Source organism: Notolepis coatsorum (genome assembly GCF_963971535.1).
Source record: "Notolepis coatsorum genome assembly, chromosome: 3".
NCBI lineage: Eukaryota > Metazoa > Chordata > Actinopteri > Aulopiformes > Paralepididae > Notolepis > Notolepis coatsorum.
Genome location: NC_140167.1, coordinates 76,614,259 through 76,630,578, shown reverse-complemented (window position 1 = coordinate 76,630,578; position 16,320 = coordinate 76,614,259). Strand labels below are relative to the sequence as shown.

The window sequence follows — 16,320 nt, the reverse complement described above, 5'->3', positions numbered from 1 at the left end:
TCAGAGACTTTAATCTGCCTGGAGCTCCCTGATCCGATAATACTCCGGGCCGCCTGACTGACAGCTACTCCGGCAAATCAGCGGCAGGGCAGGTCGACTGGTAGCCAACCACTGGCCGGGAAGGGGCAGCTAGGGAGCGGGACTTAGGTTGACTGGAGACGCGTCACTAGGGGCAACGGCAAGCACGCGCGCGCGCACACACACACACACACACACACACACACACACACACACACACACACACACACACACACACACACACACACACACACAGTGCTCTCACTCTCCTGCCCCCCAGTGTGTTAAGGTGGGATGACATTGAAACATTGTGTTAATTATAGCAACATGAATTACAGTTTTTCTCAATTGCTTATTTATTTGGAACATCAGACACAACGTGCACAACCTGAAACTAATTTACCAACTGCTAAACCAATTCTACTAAACAACTCCAAACACATTTTATGCTTTAGACTAGGGATGCTCGATATTGGCTTTTTTACCGATACAGATATACCGATATTGTCCAACTCTTAATTTCCGATACCGATATCAACCGATATCAACCGATACCGATATATGCAGGGTTTTTCAGGTAATTAACATTACATATCTCTTGTTGTGGAATTAACACAACATTATGCATACTTTTGACAATAAATAAAATCTGAATTTGTTCTTACTTGCATGCCTGGGTAAATAAAGGTTATAGAAATGTAAAAAAGAAAGAAAAAAAAAATTGAAAACCGATACCGATATTTTCCGATATCACATTTTAATGCCGATATCGGCCGATAATATCGGTAGGCCGATAATATCGGACATCCCTACTTTAGACTCATATTCCCATTCCAAACAACCACACATGTTTCACAACACTAGACGCAACACTATATCTTGCAGTGCACCCTCTCTTGGTGTTCACACAGAACACACTGCCAATCACATTTCTAAACTCCAAAGGCTGTTGTGCAATTTGCAATGAGATATTTGCTATAGAAGGGTCACAGATGAGCTCCTGGTTTATTTGGAGAAAAATGGATGGTGGTGGAAACATTGAAGATAGAGGTGAGCAGCAAGGCAGAGGAGATGAGGAAGAGGAAGAGGAGGAGGTGGAGGAACACTTTAACTGCCGAAGGTTAAATTCATGATATACCATCCCTTGCCAGCTCTATTTGTCTATGGAGAAGTTCCCCTTCTTTGCAGGGCTATAACTTTTTAAATTCTATTGCTAGATTGCCATTATTAGGGCCCATTCAATGTCCTATATGTATTGTTCAGGGTGTATGAACGTTAAACTTTTTCATTCACATATTCATACTAAAATAGGGCTGGGCGATAAAACAATAACGATAACTATCGCGATAAATTATTTCCTCGAAATAAACATGAAACGTGGTCGCAAAGTTTCGATATATCGATTTTCCAAGCTTGGCTCCGTTCAGCCTCGGCTCAGCTCACTCACTAACAACAACCAACGTTACGTGATGACGTGTTTACGCACAACAGCTAACAACCAATCAGTGAAGGAGATGGCCGAGAGCGAAATATACCCGGAAGGAGGTAGGACTCACTCAACAAGGCTTGCTAGGCTAATTAGCTTGCACGCCGATGTTTTATATATTTACGTGCCGAGTATGTGTGTGACGTGAATTCTGAGGCCACGTTTATAGTAGTGGGGATATACAGTGGACGTCGTTTCAATATATTGTGGCGGAAGAGAGTATTTTAGTGTAATATTTAGCACATTGTCATGGAATACAGCGCTTAGATACTACAGGCTTGCTAGGCTAATTAGCTTGCACGGCGACGTTTTATATATTTACGTGCCGAGTATGTGTGTGTTTTGAATTCTGAGGCCACGTTTATAGTAGTGTGGGGTATACAGTTCGTTTCAATATATTGTGGCGGAAGAGAGTATTTTAGTGTCATATTTATTGTCATGAGATACTCCGCTTGCTTAACGTGTAACGTGCGCGGACTGATGACGACATCAACTCGACTTGAGACATTCGCAGCAGCATAAGAAGTTAATTAAACTTGACGGACATTATATCGACGATAATTATCGATATCGAATTATATGAAAATAATTTTATAATTTTATCGCGATAACGTTTTTGGTCATATCGCCCAGCCCTATACTAAAATATGATCTAAAGTATAAGTATGTTTTCATCTCTTTCTGCAGCTTTCTCCAGAACGTGATTTATAGCCCCAAATGCATTATATTGATGATCAAATACAGTTTGGTAGCGATCGGTGCCAGATGAAAAATTTCAAATGGACGTGCTTCTAGAAGTTTCTACGTATCATCTGATGATGACCGGATGGGCGGGGGATCGTTTATAATTCCGTGGGCAACGTTATACCATTCATCTAATGTGGGTCAAATGTTCATCATAGCAGTTAGTGTCGAACACGGTAATACTACACGCTAAAACTCACCCCAGTCTCCGCGGGCCGTTGGGCGATCAGCGCGGGGTAGACAGTTTTTCGATTATGGGATGTCGAAATACCCGGTCCATTTCCAGGTTGTATAATAGTATATACGTCCAAATAACGTTGTTTATTGAGTTAGGGCGAGCGATCTATTATCGAGTGTTTCAAGATGGAGTCGCGGGAGCTATAGAGAGTGGCCGGAAGTAATATGGGTGATCACCACTTCATCCACATGACTTCCTGTTTGGCGCTTCTGCCGATCGGCCACCAGATGGCGCTCTTGAACCGCTAGAGGGTTGAGAGGAGGCCAGCACTGTGTCTCAGGGCTGCGGAGGAAAAATATGATTTCGATCACAGATTTTGAAATATTGATATTAAAGACGAGTTAGGGCGTCCTCGGCAACTTTAGCATGGCTAGGAAAGACGCCTAAACACGTTTTCGGCACTTAAAGTGTTAAGAGGAGGAGGTAGAGGGCAAGGAGAAGGGGGAGGTGGAGGAGGAGTAAGATGAGGAGGAAGAGTCAAGTCAAGTAAGTCAAGTAATTTATTTATAGAGCACATTTAAAAGCTCGAGAGCCAACCAAAGTGCTGTACAGTACAGTCAAAGCATAAAATCAATGTCCTATAAAATACACAAATACAAAACAGCACAACAGGACAGGACAGTACATAAAAAAAAAAAAAAAGGACAAGCGGATAGGGGAGCACAAAGTACAGTATAGCACACCAGGGACAGAGGAGCACAAGAAGAGATACAAGAGGGAGGGGGCAGGATCAAATTGCATGGGAGTGTGTGGGTTAGGGTGTGGGAGAATCAGTATTAATCGAAGGCTAGGGAATAAAAGTGGGTTTTTAAACAGGCCTTAAATGTCTCCAGCGTAGGGGCAGATCGAATCTCCAGGGGAAGCTGGTTCCATAGTTTGGGGGCTACGGCCTTGACGGAGCGATCGCCTCTCTTTTTTAGTCTGGTGCGGGTGGGGGGACCAGCCGAGCCTGGTTGGAGGATCAGTGACCTGGGTGCTGCGTAGGGGGTGATGAGCTCGGTGATGTATAGGGGTGATGAGCTCGGTGATGTATAGGGGTGCTGCACCCGATAGTGCCTTGAAGGTGAGGAGGAGGATTTTGAAATCTATTCTAAGTGGGACTGGGAGCCATTGTAGGGAGGCTAGGACTGGTGTGATGTGCTCTCTCTTTCTGGTGCCGGTAAGGAACCTAGCTGCAGAGTGCTGGACCATTTTGAGGCGGGACATGGCTGCCTGACTGATGCCGGTGTAGAGGGCATTGCAGTAGTCAAGGCGTGATGTGATGAATGCATTGACTACTGTTTCCAGGTCGACGGGTGAAAGGATTGGTTTTATTTTACTGATGTTGCGGAGTTGGAAGAAGCATGACTTGACTACGGCATTTACCTGCCGGTCGAATTTGAGCTCTGGGTCAAAGATTACACCCAGGCTCTTGACGTGGGGTTTGAGGTGGGTGGAGAGTTGTCCTAGGCTGTTGGAGAGTGTTTTGGTGGAAGAGGGGGGCCAAACAAAATGATCTCTGTTTTATTTTCATTTAGCTGTAGGAAGTTGAGGGCCATCCAGCTTTTTTTATGTCCCTAAGACAGTTTTTAAGAGAGTCTAGGTTAGCTGTGTCAGAGGGGTTGAGGGGAAGGTAGATTTGGGAGTCATCGGCATAAAAGTGATAGGAAATGTTGTGTTTCTGGATGATTTTGGCCAGGGGGAGCATGTAGATGGAGGCGGAAGAGGACAAGGAGGAGCAAGAGGACAGGGAGCGAAGGCAGGATGCAGACTAGTTGTTTTGTTTATTGCCTATTTTCTCTTTAATTTCATCCCATTTTGGGTAAATAAATATACTGTTATTATACAGTAAAATATTGTGTGTTGTTTTCTTTCTGAGTAAACATAAAAACATTATACGGTAATATTTTACAGAACCAAGCATTTCACAGTATTTTATACATGACAAATACAGTAAAACAAAACTTGAAACTTGAAATATCCAACAGGTGAAAGTGTAACACTGAACATGCAAAGGCATAATTCTACTGATAAAGCATTCATATAGTGTTTTCCATTCATACTATAGTGTTTTCCATTTTGCGCACCAGTGTTCAATGATTGCTTAGAATGTCTATTCATATGATGTATGTGTTTGTCATTTGAAAAGAAAAGATGCATTTAGTGAAAAGTTAACACTGTTTTGAGGGCAAAGTGTACTTTTGCAAGAGATGTGTAGGATTTTGCATTTTGTGTGTGAGTTTTGAGATTTGTGTTTAGTGTTTTGAGGAAGTCAGTCTATCAGGAAATGTGTTTAAGCAATTGAGAAAACTGTAATAAGGTAGTAGTCCCTATAAGACAAGGTATTGTGTTAATTACAGCTCAATGAAATGATAAGGTAACAGTCCCTATAAGACAAGGTGTTGTGTTAATTACAGCTCATTGAAATTATTAGGTAACAGTCATTTACATGCTATACTATGTTATTTGATACTTATCTTGTCTAGCACAGTCTCTGGAGCGTAACAGTAAGAAGCATTTTGTATAAAAGTATTCTGTACTTCTGTATGACAACTATTAAAGAAACTTGAAACTATAAGACAAGGTGTTGTGTTAATTACAGCTCAGTGAAATTATATGGTGGTAACAGTCCCTATAAGACAAGGTGTTGTGTTAATTACAGCTCAATGAAATTATTAGGTAACAGTCCCTAATATAAGACAAGGGGTTGTGTTAATTACAGTTCAATTAAATTATTAGGTAACAGCACGGCTGGACTGGTAATCTGGCATACCGGGCATTTTCCCGGTGGGCCGACGCACATTGGGGCCGATATAATTTGATTAATAAAAAATAAAATAAAAGTCAATGACCGGCCCATAAAGCAGGGACAGTGGCCCATTGGTTCATTTTCTATACTGACACTGGGCTGGCCCAATCACATCTCTTACTAAGCCCCACCCCCATCTCAGACAGACCTCTCTGTTTCTCCTATCAGATCAGATGCTGCTCAGAGCAGGTGTGTGAGCAATGACAGGGCCGAGGGACAGAGTGAGCAAGGGGAGGAGAGTGTAGCGGTAAGCAGGGAGTAGTATTTGTTGTAGTGAGGTGTTTAGGAGAAGTGGGTAGGATTCAAGCGCAGGACAATGATGGGTGAGAGAGAGACGAGCACGAGTCGAAGTTGCAGATAAACAGGCTTTTACTGAGCATAGTCAACAAGGCACACGTTACAGGGGTACAAAACAAAACCGAACTTAAAACACGGGAACAAAAACCTCAGCAGGGCTGGAAAACGTGGCTAGGAAGCAGGAACGGACTCACAGGGGAAATACAGAATAACAAGGCTTTCACGAAGGATAAGCAGAGTAGCACGACATGATAACACTGGGGAGGCAGAACACAGCACGGAAGGGTACTGCGACAGGATAACACAGGGGAGCTAGAACACAGCACGGAAGGGTACTGCGACAGGACAGCAAAACATATGAATATGAATACACACACAGGGAACAACAGGCTAGACTAGGACATAAGGACTAATGGGAGATACACAGGGAGCATGATATAAATGATAGACAACAGACTTGACAGAATAGGTAAATAAAGACCCATACAAAGGGCGGCGGCCTGTAGCACCGCGAACAGACCGCCCGGGAGCGGCATAGGATTGTTCAGAGAGTTCAGATTATAACAGTATTGTTTTGTTTTGTTTGGCTTTGGCAATGTAAAGGTATGTTTCCCATATCAATAAAGCCCCTTTGAATTGAATTGAGTAGTACCTTCATGATTAATAGGGACTCGCAGGGAGGTAGTGTGTGTGCCATGCTGTCACTATCCTGGCTGGGATAGTGGGAACAATATGAACAGTGGTCTTCTGATGCCCTCTGGCGGACACCGTCAGATAATGCAGTCTGTTATATATTCATGGTTAAATATGGTTGATATGATTTCCTCGTTTATGTTATCCTGGGCTCTTCCTTCCCTTGTTTGATTTCGTCCTCCTGTCTGGTTGTTCTGTGTGATTATGCCTTTTGCATGCATATTGTTCCCACTATCCCAGCCAGGATAGTGACACCATGCCATGATGACGATCGATGATGATGATTAATTAAATGAATGTCAATAATATGATAACATATTCGTAACGCTATCATAAAGGGAGACCGTCAACTACTGCTGGTGGTCTCTCAGTCATGGTCAATGTCAAATAACGCAGCATAAGCTATTGGCATTGTTTTTGTAGCTAGCATAGTTCCCTAATGCTGTCGCAATTCTGGCTGACTATTATTATTTTTTTTTTTATTGGTCTTTTTCCCCCTCCATTTTCCTCCGATTTTCTCCCATCCCAATGTTAGTCGTATGCCAATTCCCAGTCCCTTCCTGGTCGCTGCGCACTTACCCCCCACAGTCAGATCATCTGGGAGAGTGGAGGCTACCACGTGCTTCCTCCGACACACGTCCAGCCAATCACCGCTTCTTTTCACCTGGCAGCGCGGATTCTCATTGAGAGGGCGTAGCGTGTGGGAGGACCACACTATCCCCCTCACGTCCAATCCGCGCTTAGCAGGCGCCCCGACCGAACTGTAGGAGTCGCTGTTTACAACGACCCGGACCCACCCCGCCAGCTTCTCCCACCCTCTGATACAGCCAATTGTATCAGTGCAGACGGCCAGCCAAGCTGGTGACAACCCCGGAGCTGTGAGCTGGATTCGAACAGGCAAATCCAGCTCAGCTCCGGGGCTGGTGACGAACGCAATCTGGCTGACTATTCTAACGTTAACTAGCTAACGTTAATTTGTTAGCATCGCGTTGGCTAAGCCCAAGTTTCTGTTGATTGATTGATTGAACATTTTATTAACAGATTGCAGAATGGGTACAATACAGTACGGCTCAATACACACAATTGTTAAGGGGATGTAAACCAGAGAAAGACTTAGGTCTTGTTTACATCAGGTTCCCCCATTTTCAATTCCTGATAACATTTATGACATACACAACATACAGATATACATAGTGAGTGTGAGTGACATAGGTCCATATCGTATCATCATAATATTATTAAAATCATTAGGACAAGGGTTCCTTTGATAAAGATGCACGAAAAGGCTGTATAATATACAACACCTGTATCTCAACTGCAACTGCAAAAATGTATGCCTACTTATGTATTCGCCTACAGGGAAAAAACACATTCACAACAGGCAGCAATGTTTATTTTCAGCCACATTAAGATATTAACCAACCAAAAGGCATGGCTCAGCACATAAATGGATGCAAGTCAAAAACCCTTAGCTCAATCATCACCAAGTTTGCAGGATATGTCCAAATAAGTACCCAATACATAACCTGAAAATCCCATAAAAATCGACCACTAGTGTACAAAATGTGCGTGGAATAACACAAATCGGATTATGTCAACGTTTTCTTATCCAAACATTAAAAAACTTGCAGGACATATTTCATAACTCTGCTGAACCATCTGTGTGAACTTATTATTATATTATTATTAACACTACACCATATTTTATTATTTCATTTATTATTATATATGAAAAGAGATTTGCACTACATCCATTATCCATACCTCATTTTTGCATTTAATTTTTTAAGTTTGCATTTTTGTAAATAATAATAATAATTCATTGTATTTATAAAGCACTTCTCAGGAACCCGAAGTCGCTAACATTAGGTGGGGAAAACAGCATGATACAACAGGAACATAAGACCACGGAAAAACAGGGAAAACAGCATGATACACAGAAAACATAAGGCCACAGTAACAAAGATCAAAACAGGTTGGAGGGGGGGGGGGGGGGGTTAAGGTTGGGGAAGGTTGAAGGCTAGGGCGAACAGGTGGGTTTTGAGGCGGGATTTGAAGGTTGAGAGTGTGGGGGAGTCTCTGATGGTCTGAGGGGGGGAGTAGAGTCGAGGTGCAGTGCGTGAGAAGTACTTTCATTGTACTTAGGTTGTACTTTAGTTTGTATATTGTATATTGTACATTTGTAGTGTTGGGACTTTAATCCTCTTTTACTGTATGAAGCACATTCTCAGTATGAAGCAAGCATTTCACTGTAATGTACATGAACTTTATATGCGACAAATAAAAACAAACTTGAAACTTGAGACATACTGTATTTATTTATTTGTATTATTAGTCTTTATTATTATGAGACATATTTATTTATTTGTATTATTGTATATAAACGTAATATTCGTATTCTTATGAGAAGTATCCCCAGAGGAAGACGTTGACAGTTAGCAGGATGATTGCGTTGATGTTACAAACGTTTCTCCACAGCGCCCTCTCCTGGATGGAGTTTAGTTTGACGCTCTCCTCGTGGCCTGCTGCAGGGCCATGACCAGAGGTTGGACCACTCAGACCACACAACCACAGTCCGGCGCGGCACCACCATGACACTAGGAGCAAAACAACAAGGACAGGTCAGACTCAGAGAACTAGAATAGATAGAGGGGACCTTTCCTACAACTGGAATATTCGCTCAAATCATGGCAACACATGAATACATAATAATAATAATAACCTTACATATCATACAAACAAAGCAAGACAGTTTAAAGTTAAGAATACTGGTCTTTGCAAGTCAAAGTTAAAAACAAAACAAACAACAGGAAGTATAGAACAGTGACACACAGGTTACAGTGAATATGCCAGTTTAAACAGATGGGTTTTTAGTTGGGATATAAATGTACAGTGTCAGACTGTCGGACATATGGGGGCAGGGAGTTCCAGAGTCTGGGAGCCGAGCAGCTGAAAGCTTGAGCACCCATGGTGCTGAGGCATGGGCTGGGGGTGGATAGAAGTCCAGTACATGATGAGCGGAGGGTGCGGGAGGGGGTGTACTCCTGGAGGAGGTCAGTGATGTAGATGGGGGCTAGATTATGGAGGGCTTTGAAGGTGAGTAAAAGGTTTTTATAATCGATTTGGTAGTGCACAGGGCGCCAGTGTAGTTGAATGAGGACGGGGGTGATGTGGTCGGATTAGTTGGTGTGGGTGATGATCCTGGCAGCGGAGTTCTGGATGATTTGGAGTCTGTTAAGAAGTTTGGTCGGAAGGCCGGTGAGGGGAGCGTTGCAGTAGTCAATCCGGGATGTGACAAATGAGTGGACCAGGGTTTCAGTGTTAGATTTGGAAAGAGATGGGCAGAGTCTGGAGATGTTACGGAGATGAAAGAAAGCAGTCCGGGTGATGTTTTTAATGAGAGGGAGCCGTCAAGAATGACACAGAGGCTTTTGACTTGGGCGGAGAAGGGTACAGGGAAGCCGTTGATGGTGATGTTCGGAACTAGGGTGTTTTGTGATTTGGTGAGGGTGGATTTGGAGCCGATGAGCAGGGCCTCAGTTTTGAAGTTTAATGTGCCAGTTGCCATTTCATAAAAAAAAAATCTGCTCATCCAGCTCCTGATGTCCTCAAGGCAGGTGGTGAGGGAGGTGGGGGGAAGGGCAGTGGTGGGTTTGGAGGAGATGTAGACCTGTGTATCATCGGCATAGCAGTGAAAATGGACCCCATGGTGACGGAGGATTGTGCCAGAGGGAAGGAGATAGATGGTGAATAGGAGGGGACCCAATACTGACCCCTGGGGGACACCCAGTGAAACAGCCGAACACCCTGACTTGTGAGTCATGAATAATACTTCTATATATCTACACATACACATCTACACAACTACAGATCTACACATCTACACATCTACACATCAAAACATGAATACATGAATACATGAATATATATACACATCTACACATCTACAAGTATGCCCAGAAGAAGACGTTGACAGTTAGCAGGATGATTGCGTTGATGTTACAAACGTTTCTCCACAGCGCCCTCTCCTGGATGGAGTTTAGTTTAACGCTCTTCTCGTGGCCTGCTGCAGGGCCATGACCAGAGGTTGGACCACTCAGACCACAGTCCGGCACGGCACCACCTGTTTCTCTCCTTTTCCTAATCTCCTACCCCTTGGCAACATCTTCAGGAAATTTGGTCTGCAGTTTCACTGCTACGCAGATGACACCCATCTCTATTTTTCCACTAAACCTGACTCTGCACTCCCCGCCACCTCCCTTACTGAATTTTTAAAGGAAATAAATGTATGGTTCACAGTCAACTACCTAAAACTAAACAGTGATAAAACTGAGGTACTCCTCATTGGTTCCAAATCTACCATAGCCAAATCCGACAGTTTTCCCCTCACCATTGACAACTCTACAGTCTTCCCTTCTCCTCAGGTTAAGAGTCTGGGTGTCATCCTCGATAGCACACTGTCATTCAAATCCCACATAAATAACATCACACGGTCTGCTTACTTCCACCTACGCAACATCAATCATCTCCACCCCTCACTTACACCTACCAGCACCGCTACTCTTGTTCACGCCCTGGTCACATCCCGCCTAGATTACTGTAACTCCCTCCCATTGGTCTCCCACATAAGTATCTCTATAAACTCCAACTGGTCCAAAACTCATCATCCACTAGAACTCCCTCCACCAACCACATCACTCCTGTTCTTCACCAACTTCACTGGCTGCCTGTTAAGTCACACACTGACTACAAAGTATTACTACTCACTTTAAAGGTCCTCACAGAACTTCTCCAGTCCTACACTCCCACTCAGATCCTCCTCTTCCTTCCAACTTGTCACTCCCCCTTCCTGTCTGACTACCATGGGATCCAGGATTATTATTATTATTATTATTATTATTATTATTATTATTATTATTATTATTATTATTATTATTATTATTATTATTATTATTATTATTATTATTATTATTATTATTATTATTATTATTATCTACACATGAATACATCTACACATCAACACATGAATACATCTACACATCAATACATCAACACATCAACACATCAACACATCTACACATCAATACATATCCTACAATAAAACAACACAAATACACAACAACATTATTCAATATTTTTCAAGAATGTAGATTTGAATGGGGATGGTTGTTCTATTAATTCCAGTTCTATGGTCAGACTACTGGGAGGAGGAGTTACCATGTCCTGACTCCTCCGCTGGGGCTGGAGAGGAGGAGGAAGATGAGGGTTCATGGTCAGGACTGGGCTCAGGGGAGAGGTCAGGGAGGTCAACACAAGGCTTCTGGGTGTGTCTGGACCACCAGGTCAACTGATACAACTTGAGAGGAGAGGAGAGGATGAGAGGAGAGGAGAGGAGAGTGGAAGAAATGAGAGGCGAATAGAGGAGAGGAGAGGAGAGAGGAAATGGGGAGAGTGAGAGTGAGTGAGTATAATATATAGTGCTGTCAGGCGATTAAAAAAATGCATCTAATTAATTACAGGATTTGTAATTAATTAATCTAATTAATCACATTTGAATCGCATAACCATTTTATGCCTGATATTCTATATTCTATAATCATATTTCAAATTGCATGTGTCCGGATGGCAGAATTCAGTACTGTATCTACAAAACCTTCTGTTTAATCATCTTCCATCTATTAATTTGCTTAGATTTTTCAGGTCTGGTCAATTTGAGCATGGTGTTATTCACAGTCAAAGATAAAAAATATTTGTATTGATATTCTCATTTGGTTCATTACAATTTACTCAAAATAAAATTTTCATTCAATCAATCACCGTGCAGATTGATTGATTGAATGAAAATGTTATTAACAGATTGCAGAATGGGTACAATACAGTACGGCTCAATACACACAATTGTTAAGGGGATGCAGCCCAGAGAAAGACTTTCGTCTTGTTTACATCAGGGTCCCCCATTTTCAATTCATAATGAATTGTAAGTAAGGGTGCAACTTGCACAGTGCAATCCATTCTTTGTGGATCTAGCCCACAGTATTTCTGACACTGGGAATACATTCCCTGAGATCCATAGATGTCCCTAGAATCAGATACCAAGAACATGCAAATGGACCATATTAAAAAAAATTCTGTAATGTGTATTCTACATTCTTATGGAATGAATCAATTAATTTTGAGTTAATTTTCATAACGCAATAATTAGCTGTCTAATTAATTAATCTAATTAACGCGATAAACTGACAGCCCTAATAATATATATTATATATATATTATGTGTGTGTGTGTGTGTGTGTGCGTGCGTGCGTGCGCGTGTGTGTGTGTGTGAGTGAGTGAGTGTGTGTGTGTGTGTGTGTGTGTGTGAGTGTGTGTGTAAAGTAATTTATATTTGTGCTTTGTTTTAATTCCACACTCAAACCATTCCACAGATTCACTCCACAAACTGAAATGCACACATTGTTGAATGAACAGCCTGTTTCTTGAAGTTAGACTCTCCTCTTAAATTGTAACCCCCCTCTCTATCACAGAATTGTTTTTGGATGTTACCCTCTCGTCTGTCGGCTCAGGGCTTAATTCTTCGCTAATCATCCAATACACTGCTTGAAAGTTGAATTTGCCGCCTTTCGATCGCCACCACACTCAATCAATTGCGTGCTTCGGGTCTCGAGTAACAAGACGATATATCCGGCGAGCGTCATTTGACATGCGCTCAAACGACCACTTCCGGTTCTGAACGGTCCTGAACTGACCAATCACCACTGATGGCGAAAATGATTGATCACCGTTGTAGCCAAGGAGCGTCCGTTCCGAAAGTGACCTCAGACGGGCGTGTGAGCGTGGTGGAAGGTGGGGAAAGTTGACGAAGAAGAACTTTGTCCTGACTAAAGTGTCAGAATGAATGGAAAGGGACGGCCATTTTGGATAATCACGCTGTATGTTTACCGGTACACACATTACAAAAATCTTTCTACAAAACAAATTTTCTGTGGGAATTTTATAAACTTTGGAATGTATGACTATAAGACTTCAGGCTATGGAACCGTTGTGTTTTCCAGCTCCTACCTCTCATCTGGAACCCAAAAACAGGAATCTGGCGACAAGTCAACACAAAAGTATGGAGAAAATATTTTATTTCAGTTCAAACCTCTGTTTCTCTAATACATTAGCACTCAGAGTGATTTTTCTTTATTGCTTTAGCAACTTCAGAATGTTACCTTTCAAAAGAGACCAGACTCATGCATGTGCTATAAGTATAAAGCTAAGCTTTGCAAAAAAGGTATGCAAATCGCTTTTGTTTTCTGCTAAATGGGGGGTAAGCTTAAGGGGCTACACATGATTTGTGTAGTCTTAAATTCAGCCAGGTCCCTGAGTTTCATGGCATGTGATTTTAAAAACAGTGTGTTTGTGTGTTCCAGATCTCCTACCTTATGGGGGAGGGGGGGGGACTCAGTGACTCAAGTGACCCAAGTTAACCGGATCACTTTAGTGAGTGACTCAGGATATGAAGAAGTGGTCTGATACATTGAGGGGAGTTACCATGGTGTTAATTACGCTGGAGACACGGGAGAATATGAGATCCAAGGAGCTGCCTGCTTTGTGAGTGGGAAGCACGACAGGGAGTCTATGTTAATTTAGTTTATATTCCATTTTATTTTATTCCACCTTTTAATTTTTTATTCTACCATAATTGTCTGTCCGTCAATGTCGCACCAAATACAACCAAATCAAATTCCTTGTATGTGAAAACTAGTGAAATGTGAAATAACTAATTGTAAATGTAATGTAAATGTAGTCTATATAAAGGAAGGAATTGGCCAGTTCCAAACGAACACGGGTTCCAAACGGACACGTGTTCCAAACGGACAAGCTATAATAATAATAATAATGGATTGGATTTATATAGCGCTCTTCGTGACACCCCAGAGACCCCAGAGCGCTTACAGAGTCCATTATTCGTTCATACACAGTCATACCGGTGGTGGTAAGCTACAATTGCAGCCAGAGCTGCCCTGAGGCAGACTCACGGAAGCGTGGCGAATAATCAACGCCTACGGCCCCTCCGACCACCACCAACATTCATTCACATGCATACACATTCATACGAGGCAAGTAGGTTAAGTGTCTTGCCCAAGGACACAACGGCAGTGGGATGGACATGGGCTTGAGCGGGATTCGAACCACCAACCCTTCGATCATTGGACGACCCGCTCTACCCCTGAGCCACGCCGCCCCACAAGCTATTGTAGTGTGATGGTTAAGGTTAAAGTTAGGATTAGGGTTAGGATTAGGGTTACTCTCTGTGTGTGTGTGTGTGTGTGTGTGTGTGTGTGTGTGTGTGTGTGTGTGTGTGTGTGTGTGTGTGTGTGTGTGTGTGTGTGTGTGTGCGTGCGTGCGTGCGTGCGTGCATGCGTGTGTGTGTGCGTGTGTGTGTGTGTGTGTGTGTGTGTGTGTTCATCCATCCTTACATGCTCTTCAGCTAAAGGGGGTGTGGCCAGGCTGACAGCGATGATGACGAGGCAGGTGATAGCCAAAAGGATGAGAGCAAAGTAGAGGTAGTGGACTTTAGCTACCAGAGGAGGGCGCTGGTCCGGTTGACCACAAGAAGGAGCCGCATAGAGGAACTCCAGAACCATCCGAACTCCACCCACCATCAGCCCACACATCAGGCCCCAAAACGCACCCTGAGAGAGACAGAGAGAGAGGAGAGAGTGTGTTTTAGGGTCAGACCAGATGTCTTGTTGTGTGTGTGTTAGGGTCAGACCAGATGTCTTGTTGTGTGTGTGTTAGGGTCAGACCAGATGTCTTGTTGTGTGTGTGTTAGGGTCAGACCAGATGTCTTGTTGTGTGTGTGTTAGGGTCAGACCAGATGTCTTGTTGTGTGTGTGTTAGGGTCAGACCAGATGTCTTGTTGTGTGTGTGTTAGGGTCAGACCAGATGTCTTGTTGTGTGTGTGTTAGGGTCAGACCAGATGTCTTGTTGTGTGTGTGTTAGGGTCAGACCAGATGTCTTGTTGTGTGTGTGTGTTAGGGTCAGACCAGATGTCTTGTTGTGTGTGTGTTAGGGTTAGACCAAATGTCTTGTTGTGTGTGTGTTAGGGTCAGACCAGATGTCTTGTTGTGTGTGTGTTAGGGTCAGACAGATGTCTTGTTGTGTGTGTGTTAGGGTCAGACAGATGTCTTGTTGTGTGTGTGTGTTAGGGTCAGACAGATGTCTTGTTGTGTGTGTGTGTGTTAGGGTCAGACAGATGTCTTGTTGTGTGTGTGTTATGGTCAGACAGATGTCTTGTTGTGTGTGTGTGTGTTAGGGTCAGACCAGATGTCTTGTTGTGTGTGTGTTAGGGTCAGACCAGATGTCTTGTTGTGTGTGTGTTAGGGTCAGACCAGATGTCTTGTTGTGTGTGTGTGTTAGGGTCAGACCAAATGTCTTGTTGTGTGTGTGTTAGGGTCAGACCAGATGTCTTGTTGTGTGTGTGTTAGGGTCAGACAGATGTCTTGTTGTTTGTGTGTTAGGGTCAGACCAGATGTCTTGTTGTGTGTGTGTGTGTTAGGGTCAGACCAAATGTCTTGTTGTGTGGGTTAGGGTTAGGGTAAGTCTCTCTACCATTAAGACCAATCTCTATCCCAGTAAATCCAGTCTCTCTCCCAGTAAGACCAGCCTCACTCCAATTATCATATTATCATATATATCAGTGAGTCCCTGGCAATTCCCACAATGAACGTTGTGTGTGTGTGTGTGTGTGTGTGTGTGTGTGTGTGTGTGTGTGTGTGTGTGTGTGTGTGTGTGTGTGTGTGTGTGTGTGTGTGTGTGTGTGTGTGTGTGTGTGTGTGTGTGTGTGTGTGTGTGTGTGTGTGTGTATAACCTGCTCATTGGCTCGTGGCCAAAAAATAGCCAATAGGAACACAGCAGTGATGGGTGGGGCCAGGAAGCTGGTCACTGATTGGATGTAGTCAAAAAGTTGTCCACTATTGGCAGACTGAATAACTGGAATCCACAGCAGACTGACACACACCAAGACTAAGATAAACACCCTGACACCCACACACACACACACACACACAC

The 16,320-nt window shown here is 43.1% G+C and overlaps 1 protein-coding gene across 1 annotated transcript in view; it reads right to left on the bottom strand.

The window, feature by feature from the left end:
- Positions 1 to 8,664: 8,664 nt before the first annotated feature.
- slc5a9 (solute carrier family 5 member 9) overlaps positions 8,665 to 16,320 on the bottom strand; it is a gene marked incomplete at its 3' end in the record, with an annotated part of 36,471 nt that continues 28,815 nt past the window's right edge. The window contains exons 11-14 of the mRNA XM_084311251.1: positions 16,121 to 16,289; positions 14,727 to 14,942; positions 11,482 to 11,620; positions 8,665 to 8,861 (exon numbers count right to left, since the gene is read on the bottom strand). Of these exons, the coding sequence (XP_084167377.1) occupies positions 8,665 to 8,861; positions 11,482 to 11,620; positions 14,727 to 14,942; positions 16,121 to 16,289 (721 nt within the window). The remainder of the gene's footprint in view (positions 8,862 to 11,481; positions 11,621 to 14,726; positions 14,943 to 16,120; positions 16,290 to 16,320) is intronic.